The sequence below is a fragment of the Salmo salar genome, chromosome 27 (assembly GCF_965601325.2).
Source record: "Salmo salar chromosome 27, fSalSal1, whole genome shotgun sequence".
Taxonomy (NCBI): Eukaryota; Metazoa; Chordata; class Actinopteri; order Salmoniformes; family Salmonidae; genus Salmo; species Salmo salar.
Window position 1 is genome coordinate 39,828,189 of NC_138317.1, and position 17,427 is coordinate 39,845,615.

General features: G+C 42.9%; 1 protein-coding gene across 9 annotated transcripts in view; it reads right to left on the minus strand.

Annotated features, from left to right (window-relative positions):
• The window catches only part of LOC106589039 (protein 4.1), a 149,022-nt gene that overhangs the window by 58,634 nt on the left and 72,961 nt on the right, over positions 1–17,427 (minus strand). For all 9 annotated transcript variants that reach the window (XR_014382958.1, XR_014382957.1, XM_045709469.2 and 6 more), the window contains 5 exons: positions 10,836–11,054; positions 4,254–4,341; positions 2,400–2,552; positions 2,117–2,214; positions 422–597 (listed from right to left, as the gene is read on the minus strand). Coding sequence is in view for 7 of the 9 variants with exons in the window: in XM_045709469.2 (XP_045565425.2) it covers positions 422–597; positions 2,117–2,214; positions 2,400–2,552; positions 4,254–4,341; positions 10,836–11,054 (734 nt within the window). In the remaining 2 variants the exon portion in view is untranslated. The remainder of the gene's footprint in view (positions 1–421; positions 598–2,116; positions 2,215–2,399; positions 2,553–4,253; positions 4,342–10,835; positions 11,055–17,427) is intronic.

Here is a 17,427-nt window from a genome sequence, read left to right on the forward strand (position 1 = left end):
TACTGTTACTGTACCTGAAGGTAATGTTACCACAGAGGCGGGAGGTTGAATTCAAGGTAATGTAACCACAGAGGTGGGTGGTTGAATTCAAGGTAATGTTACCACAGAGGCGGGTGGTTGAATTCAAGGTAATGTTACTACAGAGGCGGGTGGTTGAATTCAAGGTAATGTTACTACAGCGGTGGGTGGTTGAATTCAAGGTAATGTTACTACAGAGGTGGGTGGTTGAATTCAAGGTAATGTTACCACAGAGGTGAGTGGTTGATATGGTAACCAGAAACCCTCTTCTTTCCTCTCTGGAAGGGGCTGGAGTAAACACAGAGACTAACATCTGGCTGGAGTTAAACAAGGACAAGTCAGACTCTCTCTCGCTCTCTCTCCACAGACACCTCTCCCCCACCCACAGTCCCATTCAACAAACCTTCATCCAGGCTGCGTGAGTTCCTCTTGCTGGCCGAGCGTTGGAACAGGGGGGCTGGCCTGTCAATCATAGAGCTGGCCTGGCGGGTCTGGGCCTGGGTCCGCCCACTGTATCGGAACTTAGAACCCAGCGCTAGGAACTTCCTGGGAGTGGTAGCCACCTCAGTAGAGGTCAGTCTGGACAGAGGAGGCAGAGGAACATTTCTATAAATATCTAAATCTAATATATAAAATTCTGCCGTTTAATTGCAAATATGCAGACAGAGTCGAAAGGAGAACACACAGAAGGCTGTTGTATAAAACACCTGTCTCCGCATCTTCAAACTAAGGGCAACCATGGCATCCGTGACAAAGAGGGAGAAGCGTCCATCCATGTATACGCGTAAGAGAGTCTAGTTAGCTACATTTTCAGATATTACATGTTTCAAATTTTGTCAGAAAGTCATTTCCATTTCAAGTTAAATTGTACTGTTATCTAGCTAGCTAACGTTAGCTTGCTGGCTCACTAGCTAACGTTACGTGTATGATCTGTGTAGCTACATTATTCGTATCTCAGAGCCATTTGCATTGCTAGTTATAGCCTAATGTTAGCTAATTAACATTGAACCTGGTTGGTTAGCTACCTGCAGATTCATGCAGGGTAGTAATGTTAGGAGTTGGGATTATGGGTCATTGTTTAGCTAGCTATTTAGCGACATGTCTAAACAAAAGACTCCACTATGCAAGTAACCATTTCAATAGAATGTTCATGATGTCACTGTGACAACTGTTAATAGACGTAGCTGGTAAATTCGCTTTGGCTATCTACTCCGATTTCAGAGCACTCAGGCCGCAGAATAACTGATACATTTACGAACGCCCAGAGCGCACTCTGGCACTCCAGATTAAACTTAAAAAAACACACCCATAGTATAAACCAACCTTTAGTCTTGAAATCTTTGGTTGTTTAGTACATGGCTTCATTTAAATATTTACATTTTAGTCATTTAGCAGATGCTCTTATCCAGAGCGACTTACAGTAGTGAATGCATAGAATTCATACATTTCATAAATTTTTTTTTTCTTCCCAGTACTGGTCCCCCTGTGGGAATCGAACCCACAACCATAGCGTTGCAAACACCATGCTCTACCAACTGAGCCACATGGGACCGTGTGCCATCGTCCCATGTGGCACCCATGTGAATCCTTAAAGAGATTGGTGGGGCTAAGGCTTTAGAGGGTGCGAACGATGCTGAATGGGCAGAGATAAAGAAGAGCTCTCCAGTAGGTGTACCAAACATTCAAGGGACATTTTCTAAAAAGTGTCTTTCCCATTGTTTCTCAACTGTAGTGTATGATAAACCATGTTGTAGCTCTGAGTCTCTACTTTTATCCAATGTAAAAAACACCATTTCAAATGTAGCGACATAAGACCCGAAATCGAGACGATTGGTCACAATTTAGCTTTTAAATATAGCTAACTACATGAACAGTTTAGCAGTGCATTCAACTAAGGTAGGTAAAACAACCACATACAGTATTAGTCATTGTGAGTAACTAACTCAACTACATATAACTACTATATAACCATACTAATAATGTATTACTACTGTAATGACCCTTCTCTATTTAATACAATAAAATAATAACGCGGTGTTCTTCACAAGTTAGAATGATAGAACCTATCATGGGGAGCTTCAACAATGTGTTCTGTTACCTGAAGAAGGTGTGATGCTCCACACACACTTTCCACAGCTTCTTGGAGGCCTTGTAGTTTGGCAGTTTGAAACCAATGGCGCTTTCGTAATGCTCCAACTGTTGGAAACAAAAGCATATGAATGATGGTAGCACTGCACTAGATCCACTATACCTATTGATTTGACATGTAACTCAACTTTTACTTATGATTACTGTACTGTTTAACTGACTCCTGGGAGTTCAGGCCTCTTGTGGGCTAAAAGACAACCAAATAAACAACCAAACACAGAAATAAATTTGACCTCTGAGGGGCGTATCTTGATGAAGAAGCTGCTACGTTTGTAGGAGACCTTGAGGACTTTGGGCCAGGGGAACCGGTTGATCCTCAGCTTGTCCTTGTAGACCATCAAACCTCCAGAGCACACACCCAGCATAATATCCACTCCATCTAGATCCTGGAGAGAGGGATGGGGAGGGAGAGAGGGAGGGAGAAGGTGGGAGGGAGGAAGTGAAAGAGATTTGAGAGAGAAAAAGAAAGGATGGAAGAGTGTGTGAGTGAGTAAGAAAGAAAGACCACCCAAAAACAGAGAATACAACAGCTAGATGTCCATTTGCATGATTGCTGACATTATACCATTGACTTGGCCTGCGTGTTAATGCAATGACAACATCCATCCACCAGGAGGCAGCATCCATTTCCCTTTCAGCATAATTACTTCCATATTTTATTTTAAATCCCCGGTTTTGATGCAAACAGATTGACCTCATTTCTGCTACTAAATCTGTGCTCTGACAGAGGCACGCGTTTCTCCCTTTTTTTTGGAACAGACACAAACACTGACTTCACAGCTGACGTAGGTTACACTGCAGCAGGCAAGGAGGTAGGTGGGTGGGTGCTATAACCATGTTAAATACCATATCTGCATCCCAAATGGCACCCTATTCCCTATACAGTGCACAACTTTTGAGGAGCCCTGGTGAAAAGTACTGTACTATGATGTGAATAGGGTGCCATTTGGGACGCAGACCATATCTTCATCGTCATCATCATCATCATCAAGCCTTCTCTGCTCGGTGGTTAATAGGACAGATGTGATATAACTGGCCTCCAGTGGACAGACAGGGGGACACTGAGGGACAATCTGGGCTGAAACACCTGCACTCCTACCAACGCGTCATCATCCATGGAGGTAGAATATAGTGGAATGTAGTAGAATATAGTGGAATATAGTAGAATATAGTGGAATATAGTGGAATATAGTAGAATATAGTAGAATATAGTGGAATATAGTAGAATATAGTGGAATATAGTAGAATATAGTAGAATATAGTGGAATATAGTAGAATATAGTGGAATATAGTAGAATATAGTGGAATATAGTAGAATATAGTGGAATATAGTAGAATATAGTAGAATATAGTGGAATATAGTAGAATATAGTAGAATATAGTAGAATATAGTACAATATAGTGGAATATAGTGGAATATAGTAGAATATAGTGGAATATAGTAGAATATAGTGGAATATAGTGGAATATAGTAGAATATAGTAGAATATAGTGGAATATAGTAGAATATAGTAGAATATAGCGGTTGCAGGTTGACATTTAAAAACAAGTTAGAACCTACTTATATTCACAACATCAACAACAACGTGATGTTAATACGCAGCATCTTCCTTTTGACTTTTTATCCAGCTAGTCTCCACATGGAGCCTGTCACTTTCTGTGTTGAATGAGTAATGCTATGCAGGTTGGGGTTGTGGTCCTACAGTATGTTACCTTGGCCTGGGTTGGCCTGGGTTGTGACTCTACGTTACCTTGGCCTGGGTTGTGACTCTATGTTACCTTGGCCTGGGTTGTGACTCTACGTTACCTTGGCCTGGTTTGTGACTCTACGTTACCTTGGCCTGGGTTGTGACTCTACATTACCTTGGCCTGGGTTGTGACTCCATGTTACCTTGGCCTGGGTTGTGACTCCATGTTACCTTGGCCTGGGTTGTGACTCCATGTTACCTTGGCCTGGGTTGTGACTCCACGTTACCTTGGCCTGGGTTGTGACTCCACGTTACCTTGGCCTGGGTTGTAACTCTACGTTACCTTGGCCTGGGTTATGACTCTACATTACCTTGGCCTGGGTTATGACTCTACATTACCTTGGCCTGGTGAAGGTCCACTCCGTACATGGCTAGTTTCTTGGCGTTCTCCAGAAAGGCCATGTCTGCCTGTGCTGGACTCATCGACCTGTAGACAGAACAGATACCATATTAGCAAAGAAGCAACGTGTTATCATACAGTAGCATGACTCTGGCTTTACAGATTCATTATGAGTAGCACATTCCTGCTGTGACAATGATTTACATAAGACTGATTTACATAACACTGATTTACATAACAGTGTACACAGGTGACCCTATGCATCCAGTACAACCCCCTCCCTCCTAATCTGAAGGTCATGTGTGTGGGCATTCTGCTGAGTATACTGGGAACATTTGTCTCTAAGTGTGTGTGTGTGTGTGTGTGTGTATGTGTATGTGGACATTCTGCTGAGTATACTGGGAACATTTGTCTCACAGCTAGCAAGCTGCCACCGAGTGACCCAGCCCCGAAGCTAGCCCTGAGCCAGGCCCACCTCCCAGCCTACTCTGTGATCACTCGGCTACTCAGCCGATGCCTCCCGGACTCTACCCCAACACGGCTAGAATCCACTACTCCACCGGATCCTTGACATAAGCTCTGGACCTTTGCATCGGATCATCGCTGCTAGCTAGCTGCTACCGAGTGGTTATGGTGGCTAATTCCCCTGCCCCGAAGCTAGCACCAGTTAGCCGCGGGCCAGGAGCAGCTCCCGGCTAGCAAACAAAATTACTACAACTACAATTCCTATTTCGCCATCTGGCCCGGACCCTTTGTCGACACGGCGCCCCGCCATACCACCACGACTGGTCCGCCGACGTAACTCCATCTGCTGTGCCCTCAACCGCCCTTTGCCGGACGTCGGAGCAGATGCTTCTACTTACCCCGGCCTGCTAACTTTAAACAACGTATCTCCCGCGTGCTAGCGTAGTAACGACTACCCCGTGGCTTCCCTGTTCCATATATTGCTGTTCACTGGACCCTATGATCACTTGGCTACATAGCTGATGCCTGCTGGACTGTTCATTAATCACGGTACTCCATTTTGTTTATTTTTTGTTTATCTGTTGGCCCCAGCCTCGAACTCAGGCCCTGTGTGTAGTTAACTGACCCTCTCTGCCCATTCATCACCATTTTACCTGTTGTTGTTGTCTTAGCTGATTAGCTGCTGTTGTCTTACCAGTTGTTGTCTAAGCCAGCTCTCCCAATCAACACCTGTGATTGCTTTATGCCTCGCTTTATGTCTCTCTCTAATGTCAATATGCCGTGTACACTGTTGTTTAGGATAGTTATCATTGATTTAGTTTACTGTGGACCCCCTAGTCCCACTCAACATGCCTCAGATACCTCCTTTGTCCCACCTCCCACACATGCGGTGACCTCACCCAGCATAACTAGCCCGTCCAGAGATGCAACCTCTCTTATCATCACTCGGTGCCTGGGTTTACCTCCACTGTACCCACACCCCACCATACCCGTCTGTACATTATGCCCTGAATCTATTCTACCACGCCCACAAATCTGCTCCTTTTATTCTCTGTCCCCAATGCACTAGACGACCAGTTTTGCTAGCCTTTAGCCGTACCCTCATCCTACTCCTCCTCTGTTCCTCGGCTGATGTGGAGGTTAACCCAGGCCCTGCGTGTCCCCAGGCACTCTCATTTGTTGACTTCTGTAACCGAAAAAGCCTTGGTTTCATGCATGTTAACATCAGAAGCCTCCTCCCTAAGTTTGATTTACTCACTGCTTTAGCTCACTCCGCCAACCCTGATGTCCTTGCCGTGTCTGAATCCTGGCTTAGGAAGGCCATCAAAAATTCTGAGATTTCCATCCCCAACTACAACATTTTCCGTCAAAATAGAACTGCCAAAGGGGGAGGAGTTGCAATCGTCTCCAGAGATAGCCTGCAAAGTTCTGTCATACTTTTCAGATCTATGCCCAAACAGTTCAAGCTTCTAATTTTATAAATTAATCTCTCCAGAAATAAGTCTCTCACTGTTGCCGCCTGTTATAAATCCCCCTCAGCTCCCAACTGTGCCCTGGACACCATATGTGAATTGATTGCCCCCCATCTATCTTCAGAGTTTGTTCTGTTAGGTGACCTAAACTGGGGTATGCTTAACACCCCGGCAGTCCTACAATCTAAGCTAGATGCCCTCAATCTCACACAAATTATTAAGGAACCCACCTGGTACAACCCTAAATCCGTAAACATGGGCACCCTCATAGATATTTTCCTGGCCAACTTGCCCTCCAAATACACCTCTGCTGTTTTCAATCAGGATCTCAGCGATCACTGCCTCATTGCCCGCATCCGCTATGGGTCCGCGGTCAAACGACCACCCATCATCACTGTCAAACACTCCCTAAAACACTTCTGCGAGCAGGCCTTTCTAATCGACCTGGCCCGGGTATCCTGGAAGGATATTGACCTCATCCCGTCAGTCGAGGATGCCTGGTCATTCTTTAAAAGTAATTTCCTCGCCATCTTAAATAAGCATGCCCCTTTCAAAAAAATGTAGAACTAAGAACAGATATAGCCCTTGGTTCACTCCAGACCTGACTGCCCTCGACCAGCACAAAAACATCCTGTGGCGGACTGCACTAGCATCGAATAGTCCCCGCGATATGCAACTTTTCAGGGAAGTCAGGAACCAATACACGCAGTCAGTCAGGAAAGCAAAGGCTAGTTTTTCAAACAGAAATTTGCTTCCTGTAGCTCTAACTCCAAAAAGTTTTGGGACACTGTAAAGTCCATGGAGAATAAGAGCACCTCCTCCACGCTGCCCACTGCACTGTCACCACAGATAAATCCACAATAATCGAGAATTTCAATAAGCATTTCTCTACGGCTGGCCATGCCATGCTTTCCACCTGGCTACCCCAACCCCGGCCAACAGCTCCGCACCCCTCGCAGCTACTTGCCCAAGCCTCCCCAGCTTCTCCTTCACGAAAAATCCAGATAGCAGGTGTTCTGAAAGAGCTGCAAAACCTGAACCCGTACATATCAGCTGGGCTAGACAATCTGGACCCTCTCTTTCTAAAATTATCCACCGCTATTGTTGCAACCCCTATTACTAGTCTGTTCAACCTCTCTTTCGTATCGTCCGAGATCCCTAAAGATTGGAAAGCTGCTGCGGTCATTCCCCTCTTCAAAGGGGGTGACACTCTAGACCCAAACTGTTATAGACCTATATCCATCCTGCCCTGCCTATCTAAAGTCTTCGAAAGCCAAGTTAACCTGTTGAGGGTAGGGGGCAGTATTTGCACGGCCGGATAAAAAACGTACCCGATTTAATCTGGTTATTACTACTGCCCAGAAATATGAATATGCATATAATGATTGGCTTTGGATAGAAAACACCCTAAAGTTTCTAAAACTGTTTGAATGGTGTCTGTGAGTATAACAGAACTCATATGGCAGGCAAAAACCTGAGAAGATTCTGTACAGGAAGTGCCCTCTCTGACCATTCCTTGGGCTTCTTGACTCTTTTTATTGAAAACGTAGGATCTTTGCTGTAACGTGACACTTCCTACGGCTCCCATAGGCTCTCAGAACCCGGGAAAAAGCTGAATGACGTCTTTGCAGCCCCTGGCTGAAAAACATTAGCGCCTTTGGTAAGTGGTCTATCAGAGGACAATGAGACTGAGGCGCGTGCACGAGGCGACCCCATGTTTTTATTTTCTCTCTCTTTGTACTAAAACACGGTTTCCCGGTCGGAATATTATCGCTTTTTTACGAGAAAAATTGCATAAAAATTGATTTTAAACAGCGGTTGACATGCTTCGAAGTACGGTAATGGAATATTTCGATTTTTTTGTCACGAAACGCGTCGGGCGCGTCACCCTTCTTTACCCTTTCGGATAGTGTCTTGAACGCATGAACAAAACACCGCTATTTGGATATAACTATGGATTATTTTGAACCAAACCAACATTTGTTATTGAAGTAGAAGTCCTGGGAGTGCATTCTGGCGAAGAACAGCAAAGGTAATAAAAATGTTCTTATAGTAAATCTGACTTTGGTGAGGGCTAAACTTGGTGGGTGTCTAAATAGCTAGCCCTGTGATGCCGGACTATCTACTTAGAATATTGCAAAATGTGCTTTCACCGAAAAGCTATTTTAAAATCGGACATAGCGAGTGCATAGAGGAGTTCTGTATCTATAATTCTTAAAATAATTGTTATGTTTTTTGTGAACGTTTATCGTGAGTAATTTAGTAAATTCACCGGAAGTTTGCGGGGGGTATGCTAGTTCTGAACGTCACATGCTAATGTAAAAGGCTGGATTTTGAAATAAATATGAACTTGATTGAACAAAACATGCATGTATTGTATAACATAATGTCCTAGGATTGTCATCTGATGAAGATCATCAAAGGTTAGTGCTGCATTTAGCTGTGGTTTGGGTTTATGTGACATTATATGCTAGCTTGAAAAATGGGTGTCTGATTATTTCTGGCTGGGTACTCTGCTGACATAATCTAATGTTTTGCTTTCGTTGTAAAGCCTTTTTGAAATCGGACAGTGTGGTTAGATTAACGAGAGTCTTGTCTTTAAAATGGTGTAAAATAGTCATATGTTTGAGAAATTGAAGTAATAGCATTTCTAAGGTATGTGAATAACGCGCCACGGGATTCCACTGGCTGTTACATAGGTGGGACGAAATCGTCCCACTGGCCCTAGAGAGGTTAATAAACAGATCACTGACCATTTCGAATCCCACCGTACCTTCTCCGCTGAGCAATCCGGTTTTCAAGCTGGTCACGGGTGCACCTCAGCCACGCTCAAGGTACTAAACGATATCATAACCGCCATCGATAAAAGACAGTACTGTGCAGCCATCTTCATCGACCTGGCCAAGGCTTTCGACTCTGTCAATCACCGAATTCTTATTGGCAGACTCAACAGCCTTGGTTTCTCAAATGACTGCCTCGCCTGGTTCACCAACTACTTCTCAGACAGAGTTCAGTGTGTGAAATCGGAGGGCCTGTTGTCCGAACCTCTGGCAGTCTCTATTGGGGTGCCACAGGGTTCAATTTCTCTGTATATATCAACGATGTCGCTCTTGCTGCGAGTGATTCCCTGATCCACCTCTACACAGACGACACCATTCTATTTACATCTGGCCCTTCTTTGGACACTGTGTTAACTAACCTCCAAAGGAGCTTCAATGCCATACAATACTCCTTCCATGGCCTCCAGCTGCTCTTAAATGCTAGTAAAACCAAATGCATGCTCTTCAACCGTTCGCTGTCCACACCCGCCCGCCCGACTAGCATCACTACTCTGGACGGTTCTGACTTAGAATATGTGGACAACTACAAATACCTAGGTGTCTGGCTAGACTGTAAACTCTCCTTCCAGACTCATATTAAACATCTCCAATTCAAAATTAAATCTAGAATCGGCTTCCTATTTCGCAACAAAGCCTCCTTTACTCACGCCGCCAAACATACCCTCGTAAAACTGACTATCCTACCGATCCTCGACTTTGGCGATGTCATTTACAAAATAGCTTCCAATAATCTACTCAGCAAACTGGATGCAGTCTATCACAGTGTCATCCGTTTTGTCACCAAAGCCCCTTATACTACCCACCACTGCGACCTGTATGCTCTAGTCGGCTGGCCCTCGCTACATATTCGTCGCCAGACCCACTGGCTACAGGTAATCTATAAGTCTATGCTAGGTAAAGCTCAGCCTTATCTCAGCTCACTGGTCACAATAACAACACCCTCCCGTAGCACGCGCTCCAGCAGGTATATGTCACAGGTCATTCCCAAAGCCAACACCTCCTTTGGCCGCCTTTCCTTCCAGTTCTCTGCTGCCAATGACTGGAACGAATTGCAAAAATCGCTGAAGCTGGAGACTTATATTTCCCCTCACTAACTTTAAACATCAGCTATCTGAGCAGCTAACCGATCACTGCAGCTGTACATAGCCCATCTGTAAATAGCCCACCCAATCTACCTACCTCATCCCCATATTGTTTTTATTTACTTTTCTGCTCTTTTGCACACCAGTATTTCTACTTGCACATCACCATCTGCTCATCTATCACTCCAGTGTTAATTTGCTAAATTGTAATTACTTCGCAACTATGGCCTATTTATTGCCTTACTTCCTCATGCCATTTGCACACACTGTATATAGACGTTCTTTTTTCCCTATTGTGTTATTGACTGTACGCTTGTTTATTCCATATGTAACTCTGTGTTGTTGTTTGTGTTGCACTGCTTTGCTTTATCTTGGCCAGGTCGCAGTCGTAAATGAGAACTTGTTCTCAACTAGCTTACCTGGTTAAATAAAGGGGGACATTTAATTTTAAAAAGTCAGTGTGTGTGTGTGTGGGCATTCTGCTGAGTATACTGGGAAAATGTGTCTCTAAGTCAGTGAGTGTGTGTGTGTGTGGGGGGGGGGGGGGGGGGGGGGGCATTCTGCTGAGTATACTGGGAACGTGTGTGTGTGTGTGTGTGTGTGTGTGTGTGTGTGTGTGTGTGTGTGTGTGTGTGTGTGTGTGTGTGTGTGTGTGTGTGTGTGTGTGTGTGTGTGTGTGTGTGTGTGTCTGTGTTTGTGTGTGTGTTAAAACCCCTCCTGACCTGTATGTTTTATGCAGCTCCATGACTTTCTCCTCTAGCTCCTTGGTTTGTCCCGGGGCCAGCCTCAGGTCCTTGGCGTAGTCTGGTGCGTGTGTCTCTGGGTCGTACTCCCCCAGCTCTGACTGCAGTGCGTAGGAACCCAGAAGAGCCAGCGTGACAAAGGAGCAGGGTAGACGGCCCCCCAGGATGTCCTTACGCAGCTGGAGACACAGGTAGTACCTGACCATGCGAAGATAAAAATAAAGGGCTGTGGCTAAGTCGTTTTCAAACCAAGGTGCACTGACAATCGAGCCAACTGTAGATGAAATGACTCTTGGTAGGACAATGGAAGTTTGTGTTAACAATAATATATGTTTAACAAAAATATAAAACGCAACATGCAAAAATGTCAACGATTTTACTGAGCTACAGTTCATATGAGGAAATCAATCAATTGAAATAAATGAATTAGGCCCTAATCGATGGATTTCACATGACTGGGAATACAGATATGCATCTGTTGGTCACAGATACCTTAAAAAAATGGGCCTCACAACGGGCCTCAGGATTTCTTCACAGTATTTTTTTGTGCATTTAAATAAAAATGATGTTATAGTGTTACTTTTAATTTTAGTTTATTTGGTAAATATTTTCTTAACTCTTCTTGAACTGCACTGTTGGTTAAGGTCTTGTAAGTAAATATTTCACAGTATTCGGCACATGTGACAAATAAAGTTTGACTTGATTTGATATATTGTGTTCCTTGTCCGTAGCTTATGCCTGCCCATACCATAACCCCACCGCCACCACATGGGGCACTGTGTTCACAATGTTAACATCATTAAACCGCTCGCCCACACGACGCCATACACATGGTCTATGGTTGTGAGGCCGGTTGGACGTACTGCCAAATTCTCAAAAACGTTGTTTGAGGTGGCTTATGGTAGAGAAATTAACAACATGTCACAGGATCCAACGAAAGTGGCGCCCCTCCTCGGTCGGGCGGCGCTCGGCGGTCGTCGTCGCCGGCCTATTAGCTGCCACCGATCGTTGTTCTGTGTCTTTTAGTTTTGTCTGTCTGTTCCGCACCTGTTTTGTGTCTGTCATTAGTGGGGGCTTATTTAATGTGTGTTTTCAGTTGGGATTTTGTGCGGGATTGTTTATTTCCGACAGTTTTGTCAAAGGATTTACCGGGCTGCGCTCCTTGCCTTTTGTGCCGTGGAATATATATTTTTTGTGTTTTATGGGAAAGTGTTTCTCCCAGGCAAACTTTGTGTAGCGCCCTGTGCTTTTCGGCGTTTGTGTGTGTCAGTTCATTAAAAGACACTCACCTCCAGCACCTCTGTCTCCTGCATCTGATTCCGCCTCTACACCGGTCCAAATCAGTCGTGACACAACAGCTCTGTTGGACTATCCTTTAGTGAGCATGCCAATTGCATGCTCCCTCAAAACTTGAGATATCTTTGGCATTGCGTTTTGTGACAAAACTGCACATTTTAGAGTGGCCTTTCATTGTGCTCAGCACAAGGTGTACCTGTGTAACGATCATGCTGTTTAATCAGTTTCTTGATATGCAACACTTGTCAGGTAGATGGATTACCTTGACAAAGGATCAATTCTCACTAACAGGGATGTAATTATTATTATTTTTTTTATTTAACCTGTTTGGGATAGGGGGCAGTATTTTCACGTCCGGATAAAAAACATACCCGATTTAATCTGGTTACCACTCCTACCCAGTAACTAGAATATGCATATACTTATTACATATGGATAGAAAACACCCTAAAGTTTCTAAAACTGTTTGAATGGTGTCTGTGAGTATAACAGAACTCATTTGGCAGGCAAAAACCTGAGAAGGTTTCATGCAGGAAGTGGCCTGTCTGACAAGGTGTTGTTGTTCTTGCTTCTGTTTATTGAAGAGTCAGGATCTTAGCTGTAACGTGACATTTCCTAGGGCTCCAATAGGCTCTCAGAGCCCGGGAAAAACCTGAACGATGACGAGGCAGCCTCAGGCTGAAACACATTATCGCCTTTGCCAAGTGGCCCATCAGAGGACAATGGAATTAGGCGCGTGCCCGATTCGACCCAGTGATATATTTTCCTTCGGCTGTTTATCTAATTGCAGATTCCCGGTCGGAATATTATCGCTTTTTTACGAGAAAAATTGCATAAAAATTGATTTTAAACAGCGGTTGACATGCTTCGAAGTACGGTAATGAAATATTTAGAAATATTTTGTCACGAAATGCGCCGTGCGCTCGACCGTTATTTACCATTGGGATAGTGTCTGGGACGCACGAACAAAACGTCGCTGTTGGAACATAACTATGGATTATTTTGGACCAAACCTACATTTGTTATTCAAGTAGAAGTCCTGGGAGTGCATTCTGATGAAGAACAGGAAAGGTAAGACCATTTTTCTTATAGTAAATCTGATATTGGTGAGTGCTAAACCTGCTGGGTGTCTAAATAGCTAGCCCTGTGATGCCGGGCTATGTACTTAGAATATTGCAAAATGTGCTTTCACTGAAAAGCTATTTTAAAATCGGACATATCGAGTGCATAGAGGAGTAATGTATCTATAATTCTTAAAATAATTGTTATGCTTTTTGTGAACGTTTATCGTGAGTAATTTAGTAAATTGTTAGTAAATTCGCCGGAAGTTTGCGGGGGTATGCTAGTTCTGAACGTCACATGCTAATGTAAAAAGCTGTTTTTTGATATAAATATGAACTTGATTGAACAAAACATGCATGTATTGTATAACATAATGTCCTAGGTGTGTCATCTGATGAAGATCATCAAAGGTTAGTGCTGCATTTAGCTGTCTTCTGGGTTTTTGTGACATTATATGCTAGCTTGAAAAATGGGTGTCTGATTATTTCTGGCTTGGTACTCTGCTGACATAATCTAATGTTTTGCTTTCGTTGTAAAGCCTTTTTGAAATCGGACAGTGTGGTTAGATTAACGAGAGTCTTGTCTTTAAATAGCTGTAAAATAGTCATATGTTTGAGAAATTGAAGTAATAGGATTTTTAAGGTATTTGAAAATCGCGCCACAGGCTTCAACTGGCTGTTACGTAGGTGGGACGAATTCGTCCCGCCTAGCCCATAGAGGTTAACCTTTAACTAGGCAAGTAAGTTAAGAACAAATTCTTATTTACAATGATGGCCTATGCCTGGCCAAACCTGGACGACGCTGGACCAATTGTATGCCACCCTACAGCCTGTAATCAAATTTGTGCACAAAATTTGAGAGAAATAAGATTTTTGTGCATATGGAATATTTCTGGGATGAACACCTTACATGTTGCATTTATATTTTTGTTCAGTATATATTTGCTACCGTTGTCCTACCAAGAATACCTGACGTACACAAACACACCTGTTGTACACAAACACAGCTAGGGGTCAGCGTGAAGTCACAGACCACAGGGCTTCCTGGAAGCAGCAGCAGAAAGATAATGCATCCCAAATGGCACCCTATTCCCTATTTCCCACAGGGCTATGATCAAAAGTAGTCCACTATATAGGAGATAGGGTGCCATTTGGGACAAAGGCACAGGCAGCACTCCCAGTGTGATGCCGTTAATTAGACTTAAGCCGGGTTGTTTATGTAATCATGGATGGGGTGGAGGTGGGTGGGAGGCAGGATGCAGGATGAAATTACTCTGGGTGCAATTAGATTCATGAACTCAGGTGAGGATTAGAGGGACAGTGATTGAAAGGGAGGGAGGTGAGGAGAGACTGAGAGGGATACAGAGAAATTGGGGCAATGATAAACAACCCAGCAAACCGGCAACTTTCCCAGAACATTAGCTAACATTCCATGAAGTTCTAGTTAGGGTTTATCTAACATTAGGATAACATCCCAAAATAATGTTTTTGATAACAAAATATTTCTTTCACAATTTTTTTTTCTCCGAATGAAATATCCTTGGAAAATATCCTCATAACATTATGCACAAAATCTGTAACGACCAACACAGAACATTCCCCCCTAAAAGGTTTGAAAGTAATGCAATAACACAATGTAGCAGTAATGTTTTCCCAGTAATGTTTTCCCAGCAAACCAAAATTGATTCTGTGAAAGTTCCCAGAACATTTCTTAGGTTGTGGCAAAAACTGAAAAAACACAATAACTGTCCAGTCCTGTTGATGATTATGCAATGTTTGTTTAAAACATTCACCTGATGTTACAAGAATGTTCCCAGAACACATTTCTTCTGTTCTTTTAAAGGTTCTCTAACATTGTGGGGATATAACAAGAGGTAGGTTCCCAAAACACTAATACTGTCCAGTTGTGTTGCCATTAAGATTACGTTTGTATCAGGGTGCACAACAATTTCCTTTGATGTTGCAAGAATGTTGATAGAACAGCCTTTCTGAGTTCTTAAAAAAAAAGTCCCCAGGACATTTAATTAGGTTGTTGGAAAGTGTTTATATTCATACAATGTTCAAGGTAGGTTGCGCAGGACATTCCCCTAACGTTTCAAGAATATTTTTTAAATATTCACTAAGGTTGCACAAAACATTCCCACAATGTTGCATAATGTTCCACAATTTCCAAATAAGTCTGTTTTTATGACGTTCATAGCAAATAAATAATATTTCATTGATGGTGACGCAATATATCCTCACCGGATAGTGTATTAGGTAAACAACGCCATTCACAAAAATGTAATGTGCTTTTCATGCACAACAGTGTCTAGGGTTTCCTGAGAATGGTGCGGCAAACAAAAAACATCCAGTCAGCGGCAGTCCTGTATATAGTGCGTATGTTACAGTCCCCGCTGTTCTATAAGATGTATTTTTATCTGTTTTACTTGATTACTTGATGTGGAATAGAGTTCCATGTAGTCATGGCTCTATGTAGTACTGTGCGCCTCCCATAGTCTGTTCTGGACTTTGTGTAGAAACCTCTGGTGGTATGTCTTGTGGGGTATGCATGGGTGTCCGAGCTGTGCGCCAGTAATTCAAACAGACAGCTCGGTGCATTCAACATGTCAATACCTCTCATAAATACAAGTAGTGATGAAGTCAGTCTCTCCTCCATTTTGAGCTAGGAGAGACTGACGTGCATATTATTAATATTAGCTCTCTGTGTACATCCAAGGACCAGCCGTGCTGCCCTGTTCTGAGCCAATTGCAATTTTCCTTTTTTGTGGCACGTGACCACACGATTGAACAGTAGTCCAGGTGCGACAATACTAGGGCCTGTAGGAACTGCCATGTCTATAGTGCTGTTAAGAAGGTAGACTAGAGCTTTATTATGGACAGACTTCTCCCCGTCTTAGCTACTGTTGTACTACTCCAAGCAGTTTAGTAACCTCAACTTGCTCAATTTCCACATTATTTATTACAAGATTTAGTTGAGGTTTAGGGTCTAGTGAATGACTTGTCTCAAATACAATGCTTTTAGTTTTAGAAAATTGTAAGACTAACTTATTCCTAGCCACCTACACTGAAACTAACTGCAGCTCTTTGTTAAGTGTTGCAGTTATTTTCAATCACTGTAGTAGCTGACGTGTATAGTGTTGAGTCATCAGCATACATAGTCACACTGGCTTTACAGTGTCTTTAGTGAAGATTGAAAAAAGTAAGGGGCCTAGACAGCTGCCCTGGGGAATTCCTGATTCTACCTGGATTATGTTGGAGAGGCTTCCATTAAAGAACACCCTCTGTGTTCTATTAGACAGGTAACTCTTCATCCACAATATAGCTGAGGGTGTAAAGCCATAACACATACGTCTTTTCCAGCAGCAGGCTATGATCGATAAAGTCAAAAGCCACACTGAAGTCTAACAAAACAGCTCCCAATTGTCAATTTGTTTACTGTAAAATAGCAATGTATCTGGTCAAACACCATTTTTTACAAAAGTTTACTAAGGGTTGGTAATAGGCTGATTGGTCGGCTATTTAAGCCAGTAAAGGGGGCTTTACTATTCTTAGGTAGCGGAATGACTTTTGCTTCCCTCCAGGCCTACGGGCACATCTTCTAGTAGGCTTAGATTGAAGATATGGCAAATAGGAGTGTCAATATCGTCCGCTATTATCCTCAGTAATTTTCCATTCAAGTTGTCAGACCCTGGTGGCTTGTCATTGTTGATAGACAACAACAAAAAACGTCATCTCTACCACACTCACTTTACAGAATTCAAAATTACAACGCTTGTCTTTCATAATTTGGTCAGATATACTTGGATGTGTGTTGTCAGTGTTTGTTTCTGGCATGTCATGCCTAAATTTGCTAATCTTTCTAATAATTTTTTACAAATTATTATACAAAATCCTTGCAACCAATAGAATGCTATATATATGGGGAATACAACCATCCCAGCTCTGCAGATTTTGCTGCGAAGAGACACAATCATTAGATCACTTGTTTTGGTACTGCCAATATCTAGCTTGTATTTGGAGGCAGGTTCAGGAATGGCTAAAGAATTGCAACATTTACCTGGAGCTAACTCCGCAAATAGCACTGCTGGTGATTTCAAAAGTCCTAGTCAATCGATCAATTATATAATAATACTCTTAGAAAAAATGTTTATATTTAATTTACAATCTGTAGAAACTATGAGAATAGAAAGATTTAGAACATTTGTGAAACA